Raw genomic sequence first — 8,998 nt, forward strand, 5'->3', positions numbered from 1 at the left:
AGAGCGGATATGTTTTATACTGCTACCTCATGGCCTGGAGTGGAACATTAAGCCTGAAAAGTGAAGGCCTTTTAGGTAGTTCATATTCGTTTTTTGTTGTATTTTTAACATCATTCCGATTCAGGCCGCTACAAACTACATTCGAGCTGGAGTTCACTTGACTGTGAGGCAGACGTGCCAACCACTAGCACAGATTCTATACAGGCTAAAAAAAATCTAATAATCATATTCCATTTATTCTCCATGTGTTTAGCTCTTTTGATTCAAATCACCCTTTCCTAATGTTGGTTCTCATTTTAAATGACCTCTTTACGTTTCTATTTCTTGCTGTGTTGGGTAAGTTTTGTGCTGATAAAGTTATTTATTATGTATTGTGTTCACAGACAGAATAGCAGCACTGATGTTAAACCCAAGGCCCGGGGGCTAGATCTGCCGGGCCAAATCCTTTATGTGGCCCACTAAAGAAAATAAAGTGTAAAACGTGTTGTTTTATTTGTTCGTTAGTTTGTTTTGTTATTTTATGATTATTTTCACTTTGAAGAAAATCTGTTCCAAAAGTTCAACTTTTATAAGACATGACCAGTGTTTTTCTGTTTGTTCTTTTTTTTATTATTTTTTTTATTTATTTATTTTTTATTAAAACTTTGTAAACATAAATTCATCAGTAGTTTTATACTTACATATTTGTTGCCGCTATTATCCATACTTCCGATTACAAATTAAATTTGTAATTTAAAATATACAACTCCTGTCCTTGAGGGCCCTGTTCCTGCATGTTTTAGATATTTCCCTCCTCCAACACATCTGATTCAAATGATCAGGATTGTTATCAGGCATCTGAAAAGTTTGATTATGAGCTGATCATTTGAATCGCCTGTGTTGAAGGAAAGACACATCTAAAATACACAGGATTGGGGGTCCTCAAGGACCGGAGTTGACGACCCCTCCAATATAACGGTAAATGCAGCGGATAATGGTGATTGTACATTCATATGATTTTCTGTCATCACAACCCTCTGAAAGAAACGATAACTGCAATGTGTGCCATGACAAAAATAAATTTAACAAGTGGCTCACGCTTCCGACTTCAATATGAGTTCAGTTCACACTCAGTGATGGTGTGAATATTAGTTTTAACGATTGTCGATATGAATGACTTCCCAAGTCAGGTAACCGGTGAGGCTACATGGTATAAAAAAATTAATGGATGACTGTTTTTATATTCATGAATGCACAAAAACTGCCATTGGATGTTCTGTGACATTACTTGGTGCAATCAGATTTAAGTTAACACATTAAGGGAACAGGGGCAATATAATACAAAGTCCCCCCCATTGAAGCTAATTTGAAGTTGATTTTGTCTGACATGGATTTATTCAGGTGGAGAGAAGAGGGCAGCGTGCGATGCAGGCCATTGCTGAAAGGCTGAAATTGGCCTGCTCCCTGCCTCTTAACACCCTCCCCTTCTCTCACTTTCTATCCCTCTCACTCGCTCAATGGCTCTCTTTGTCTTTTTGCAGTAAAACGCCGTCCCCAGCCGATTAAATGCTAGGAATTAGTAGTCCATTTTAGCCTACCGTGCATACAAACACACTAAACAGCTTAAGCTGTTGGGGCGCTGATTGCGTTATTATTACAGGTCACACGTCAGCAGCGTGTTTATAATTTACTTTGCGCTGCCTTCACTGGCTAAGTGCAGCATGTGTTCGATCCTAAATGTGCCTGCTACATAAAATAACATTCGAATGGGTTCCTATTCACATACATTGACATAAATTGTAAATAAACTGATCTTACAAGACTTTTTTTTTTTTTATAAATAAATTGATTTAATAGATGACAACAATAATATTTCAACATTGCTATTTCTTGTAAGGAAGCAAAATACTTGGCAAACACTTTACAAAACTATTCAGAATTATCCAAAAAAAATAGAGGAAGCAAAAGGTGTGGCATATTTATAGCAAAACAAAATAATAACTGCATGGTAAGAGGGTCAGTATAAAATAGGAAAGAATGCATCACATATTGTAAAGTAAAGCCCGTGGTTTTGAATTTTGTTCACATTGCCAGAGAGAAAGTACGGCAGCCTGTTTGGGCTGCTCTTTAGGAAGAACAGTGGAGTAGAAAACATGCAGAACAATTGTACATGTAATTCCAAGTAATCCTTGGCAGGACCCAAAGCTGGCCAATCATCTCAAGGGGCTGGATCGAACTTTGTACCGCAGATTTGATTTTGCAAATTGTTACAAAGAAAGAAAAGTGAGATAGTTCAACATTTTTGCTAACTGAGTAGGCATGGATAGTCTTCTCTGCTATTGGCACTAAATGACAATGAGAGTTGAGGTAAAGTGTCCAAGATGGAGCAAAAAAACGTGAAATAGAAGCGCTCTTTCCCTCTCTTTTTCCTATTATTCCCATAAATGCTTCAGATCAAATAAGTAGTAAAGGATAGAAACACAGAAACACACAGACAGAACAAGTTATCGCCAAAGAAAAAGGGTCGCCGTTATCAAAAATAACCCTTAATTGGGCGCCAAGTTGAAACGAAACATGCTCCAGAAGCAGTGGTGAAGCTATGTAAGTGTATTATCATGTCAGTGACATTAAAGTTACTCTAATATATCAACATCGATGACACTACTCATATAAAAAAATGATCCAAGAAAAAAAAAAAAAAAAAAACAAGAGTCTCTTAGTTTGGTTAATAAATGGGATGATGTCAGTCCATGAACCTTTCATGTGTTATCATTCGTGTATATAAAACAATCTATTGGCTCCTCTCCAGTTGCTGTACATCGCCACTCATACATTCCGGATGGCACACACGGTTTCCAAATGTATCTTTTAGATTGGCTGCAGACCCCCAATGAACATCTGCGCCCCTCCCCCTTGGATGCATTTTATCATCTAAAAAAGTAAAAACCTCTAATATTACATCAATATGGCGTAGACAGACAAACACACGCATACGTCACGCAAACCCCAAGTAGCAAACGCACGCGCACGGTTGCTCTCACACACTTCCCATATATTCCTGAACTCCGTCCGCCCTCAGGGTCTTGTGAGCGTGGTGTAAACAGGCTGCTCCCAGTGTGTGGGGCTGTGGGAGGGGGCCACACTAGAGGGGTCGCCTATGGTGGTGTACAGAGGCCTCTGTGTAGGGCCCATGTAGGAGAAGGCTGAGTACAGCCCGGGTGCCTGACTGGAGTGGGTGTAGTACGCCCCGGGGGCTTGGTGGTCTCCGTATTCAAATTGAGCTCTGGAGGCCAGCGAGGGGAAAGCAGAGCCGTAGTGAGGGAGGCTGAGCGGGGTGTAGGTGACATGCGCGCCCGACGAAGGCGACGAGGAGGCCTCTGCGTAGTGGCTTCCGGACCCGGACTCGCTTTTGATCGAAGCCTTGGAGTGGTCAGAGGGCGTGGGCGAGCCCTGAGGCTGCTGCTGCTGCTGCTTAGTGAGCCAGGCCGAGTGGCCGCTGGCGGCGGCCAGGGCGTAGGCGTAGGACGAGGCTGAGGTCCCAGCAGTAGGGGCTCCGGCGACACCCTGGGGGTGCCCATTGGGGGGCAAGTACTGGTCAAACTCGTTGACGTCGAAAGGCTCGATGTTGGACATCACCTCGTTGCTGATCTCGCCGATGTCCATGGTGCCGAAATCGATGTGGGGCTTGGAGCTGGATGACGATGGACCGCCGGAGGACCCTTCGCCCCCTACACCGAGGGGTCCCCTGGAACCCCCTGATCCTCCAGCCCCTCCCGCTGCTCCCTCCCGCTTGCTGTCTGACAGTTTGCCTGACTGGAGATCTGTTTTTGGGGTGGTTGGCGGTGTGGGGGGGCTGTGACCCTGACCTGGAAGAGACATATACTTAGTTTAGAAACTCAACCAGGAGAACACATACCGTACATAAATCAATAAAGTGGCTTTAGATTTTGAAAATGACATCATAAATATACTACACTAATGATTTTCTGAGTGCTACGTGGGCTCTCTCCAGTGATATATGAAAGAATCACTGAATTAAATTTTCAAATTATGCGTAATGGCTTCAACTTTTTGTCAACACTTTGCAGTTCTTAGAAGAGTTCAGTTGTATTTAACGTTAAGGAAACTACTTTTTTTATTTAATCACCTGAAAGCGTTTCATTTCAAAGATTTATTTTGCTGCAATTCTTGACACAACTTTCATGTGAATTAAAATTTACTTGTATCATCATTTTATTTTTCTATATGACTTTTACCCCACTGCATTTTTATGCTGTCATGATGACGGCACTTGGCAAACTTAGTATTTTTTTAGGTAGTATTTGGTTTAAAAAAATTGCAAGAGAATATTTTATAACCAATATCAATAATATCCCAAACATTATTTGATAAAAAAAAAATACATATACTGGGGAAAATTACTTTACTTTGTTCACCCGTCATTGCAAGTGACTTAAAGCGACAGACTGAACAATTAAATGCTCTTCAACTAGATGGCACAAGGTACATAATTGACCAAACCACTTTTTGTGTTTTTGTTTTGTTTTGTGGCATCTTCCTAGATTGTTCTAACATAAAATATCTGTCTGAGTTGAATAAAAGTCCGAGAAACAGTCAGCTAACCTTATTTAACATCATCCTTAATTTGATTAATTTGATTTAATCTTGCTGCCGTGCACTAATTAATTAATTCTTTAATTTATTCAGAGCTTCTACTGCTTTGTTTGTACGCATTTTCAGCAAAATAGCTGCCATTGCACGATTAAGATGAATAGTTTTGTTTAGTGATAACCAGCCAATGAGCAGTGGCGCGCAAGAGTGCCATGAAAGATTATCTGTTGGGAAATTTTCATTAAAAATTCTTCAATTTCACCTAATCAGTCTGAAAAAAACATACTGTATTTACAAGAATGAAAGTATCTTTGTTCAACCATTTAAGCCGGCTGCGTAGTTTTTTGACATTAAGAACAATAAAATCCTCTTCCACTAGATGGCAGAAGGTACATAATAAACCTATGAGTTGAGTCCACTTAATTATTTTTTAAAGATGTATAGCTACATTTCAGTTATGTCGGTTTCTTAAACGTTATTGAGCCAATACATTTAGATTAGAAAACAAACTCACACCAAACAAAGTGCAAGCAAAAGTGGCTGCACGGTTAAATATGTACCATGTGCCATCTAGTGGAAAACAGTTTCATTATTTTACCTTCTCTATATATCGCAGACATAGATAGTTGGAAAGGAAAATGAAATTGTAAATAAACGTTTGAACGAAAAGGAAAACACACTGGATAATTTCCTGCATCACACTGATAGTGATGACTACTCACGAGTCACTATCTGACTGCTAATGGGACTTCCAACCCTTCAGGGCCACCAACGTGCTAATTAAACAATGCAGAACTGCGTGATCACGTGTTCATCCATCCACCCATAATGCGAACCGGTTATATATCTTCAGAATATTTTTGCGGGAAATAATAAATTACGTCAGTTGACCACATGTAAAATGTGCAACCCATTTTTTTTTTTGCTCAATTGTACTACTTATTTCTTCTTTTCTAAGTTAATGATGCCCCAATCTACCCAAACACTGTTGCGACTAGATATCCCCCTTTTTTTCCAATGGCCCCCACCCCCTCTATACTGTCCTAGGCCACTGGTATGGAGTGCCACCTACTCGCAGGGTGGTGGTGGTGATGGTGATGGTGGTGCAGGTCGCCCAGAGGTGACCCCGCGCCCCCATTGTGCTCCAGATGCAGGCTCTTGTAGTGCGACTGGGAGTGGCTGGCCTCGCCCTCACCCGGGCTGTCCGACTCACTAGCGGGCGTCAGTTTGCCGTTCTTGCGTCTCCGGGGCTGGTACTTGTACTCCGGGTAGTCCTTCTTGTGCTGTTTCCTCAGCCTCTCGGCCTCCTCGATGAATGGCCTCTTGTCGCTCTCGTTGAGCAGCCTGCAGGAAGGAGAACAAGGAGCGGTTTTTACTCTCCGAAGTTAATATGGAAGTTAAAATATGCGCAAATAGCACGCGTTGGCGCCGCGCGTAAATCAAGACGCGCGCGTAATTGGGAGCTCAAATGACTTTTCGTGGTTTGAAACGCAAATTGAACATGTTCGGACAAACTACACGCTTTAGTTGCTGTTTGTCTTGTTCACGTCGTCCAATCTGGGCTCCTAATTTCCCTCCTTCTGGCGCAAATTACGCAGGAAATGAAGTGTTTCTGTATGCGCGTTGTGTCCTTTTTCATACAAACCTCCACAGTTTGCCCAAGGTCTTGCTGAGCTCCGCGTTGTGCAGGTGGGGGTACTGGTCGGCCAGCTTCCTCCTGGCCGCCTGGGCCCACACCATGAAGGCGTTCATGGGCCGCTTGACATGAGGCTTGGCTTTGTTTCCGTTGTTGACGCGCACAGGCATGGGCACCAGAGTCCAGTCGTAGCCGTCCAGAACCTGGCTGACTGCCTCCCGGATGCCGATGGGGAAGCGATCGTCGTCCTCCTCCGACTTGATCGTGGACCTGTCGTCCCCGGAGCCGTCCGCCACGCAGAGCGAAGTCAGCTGAGGCGGAGGCCCGGTCAGAGGTGAGTCGTGACCGGGTGGAGCTCCGGCGTGGCTCGGTGAGAGCGAGTGAGCGTCGTCCGAACCTCCGGGGCTCAGCTCCGCTTCGGACATGCTGTGCTCCTCTCCGGACATTTTTAAAAATAAATATATTTTCAATTTGTTTAAAAACAACTTTAACTTGATTTAAATGGGTTTCGAATAGAATATGTGGAGTCTGAGATCGTGCCAGATAGTGTAGACTCTTTTAATACGAAGCCATAGTGGTGCGTAAATGTAGCCAGATCCTTTTTTTACGCATCGAAATCCGCTACACCTGCAGGAAAACACACGACAGAGTATAGTTATACGTAAGAACGTTCTATGTTTTAATTAAATCATCATAGTTGTTTACGGTCAGTAAATTTGAAAAATTAAAGGTACACAAGTTAAATGGCATCTCGTGACGCAAAATTAATCGAACAAATGTTGAACATTACATCAGAATATAATATAAAACCCAATCCCCCCAAAATATTCGGCCAAATCAATATCGCTTAAACGTAAACGTTTCATTGACGTTAATAATTGTTTTAAAAAAATTACATAACTTACCAGTAGAGACGCACAGTGGTTCAACATGGGAGTGCGTGTGGCTGGCTGTGGAGCCGATGAATGGCTGCACTGTGTGGCGACACCGGAGCTTAAAGAGCGCCTTGTGAGAAGGACTGCGAGAGGGAGAAAAAAAAGGGGGAGATTGAAAGTGGAAAACATTCCCAGAGAGGCAGCATTCCAGCACACACACTTGGCCCCGCCCACCCCCGCGCAACCCGGCGCTTCCATTGGCTCGGGTCTTGCCTCGCCAATGGACGATTGGACCAGAGCAGGATGGCGTTAACGTCGAGCACGTACAGTACGCGCGTCGCGGCAACGTTTCCAACAGAGAAGAGGTGAGATGTGACATGAGAGTCGCTTTAAACGAGTCCACAGTGAGCCCATTTAGAGGACGGAGAAGGCCAGCTTTGTTGCAAGTGTTGACATGCTACATCAAACAAATAAACAATCTTCCACTGACTTATTACATCTTGCGGCCGCATTAAATCAGAAAGGGAGGGGAATCTAAATAGTCCAATTTGGCTGAGTTCACCGGTTTGATTGGGTGTCATACAGGAAATGTCGAGTTACAACTTTTAGTATTAAAATATCTGAGTGAAAATGACGAAAAGGGATCTAGACAGGTGTGCGGGAGTTTGCATATTAGGGTTGCAAGCCACAATGTTGCTATGAAATACCATTATAGGAAACAATATATAAAAGCGTATTTCATTAAACATTCATATTATGTATCCATCTATAATGATTGATTGTCTGAAATTGTTATGAAGTCACCAACTAAGTGGTCGTATTACCCTATTAAAATATTTCTTGCTTTTGATTGCAGGTCAAAGTGCTGCATGTTCTTCATATTCAATCTGAGACTAAAGTAAATTACCAGAAGTAATATTTGTTTATTTATGTGTGCGTTATCGTGCGTGTATGCATGTGAGAGGGCGAGAGAGACATGAACAGAAAAAAAGGATTCTACGCAAATGCGGCTCTTTCGATAGGGGAACCGCTTTTTTTGTTCAATTTACCATTTTCTCATAACCAAACATTATCAATAGCACCGGCCCAAATGGATCTTATCTTTCAAAAGAACCACAAGAGTTAAGAATGAACCCCTCAAGAATCCTGATGGGGTCCAATGGTGCTCTAGAGTACCACGATTGCAATATAGAACCTCTTGAAATGAATTGCATTCAAAGTCAGTGTCAAATTGAAAGAGCGACAAATTGAGCAAGTATATTTTGTGCTGTTTGTACATTTATTAAAACTGTTTTATGTTTTTTTAATGTTTTTCTAACAGGTGAATGTAAACGAACAATGTCTATTGATGTTAATCCGGTGTTCAAACCAAAAACAACATTGATTTTGTTAGTTTTGTATCCGTTAAAAAATAGGAATGATTATTATTTAGACACATACAAATAAATTATAATTGCGTTCTCAAAAATAGCATAAAACTACTGTTAAGATTTAAAAATAACTTCTAATTAATTTTAATTTCCCTTTACTATTTTTTGAGTAACTTGTAGGTCAAAGTGCTGCATAAAATCCAAACTATTGACTCAGTTGTTCATCCGAAAACAGACTCGTTGGTTGTTTAAGCGGACAGTCGCCGTTTAGAAGCAACCATTGAAAAGAAAGAACAGGCCCACATTCATATGTTTGTCAAATGGGGGATTTTTTTTTTTTGCGTCAGGAATTAATTCGAACGTTCCTCTTCCTGCACGCAGAGCGAGACTGATGCGGTGCGTCTCGCCTTGCGTGACGTGGAGGATCTGTACTCGCTGGAAGGCCGCGATTTGCGCAGATAAGCGTGGCCTGCTCTGGGAAGAACACGCACACGCTCGCGCACACACACACACACACACGCACACGC

The 8,998-nt window shown here is 42.1% G+C and overlaps 1 protein-coding gene across 1 annotated transcript; it reads right to left on the minus strand.

Moving 5' to 3' along the window:
- Positions 1-1,834: 1,834 nt before the first annotated feature.
- LOC148332268 (transcription factor Sox-10-like) lies at positions 1,835-7,258 on the minus strand. Its single transcript, XM_088302156.1, has 4 exons — positions 7,132-7,258; positions 6,236-6,853; positions 5,663-5,934; positions 1,835-3,845 (listed from the first exon to the last, which is right to left on the minus strand). The coding sequence occupies exons 2-4, from the start codon at positions 6,670-6,672 to the stop codon at positions 3,055-3,057; spliced, it is 1,500 nt and encodes a 499-aa protein (XP_088158282.1). The 5' UTR covers positions 6,673-6,853; positions 7,132-7,258; the 3' UTR covers positions 1,835-3,054.
- Between the last annotated feature and the right edge of the window lie 1,740 nt (positions 7,259-8,998).

Source organism: Idiotropiscis lumnitzeri, chromosome 8 (genome assembly GCF_059441095.1).
Source record: "Idiotropiscis lumnitzeri isolate Australia: NSW breed Sydney's pygmy pipehorse chromosome 8, RoL_Ilum_1.0, whole genome shotgun sequence".
In the NCBI taxonomy this organism is placed as follows: domain Eukaryota; kingdom Metazoa; phylum Chordata; class Actinopteri; order Syngnathiformes; family Syngnathidae; genus Idiotropiscis; species Idiotropiscis lumnitzeri.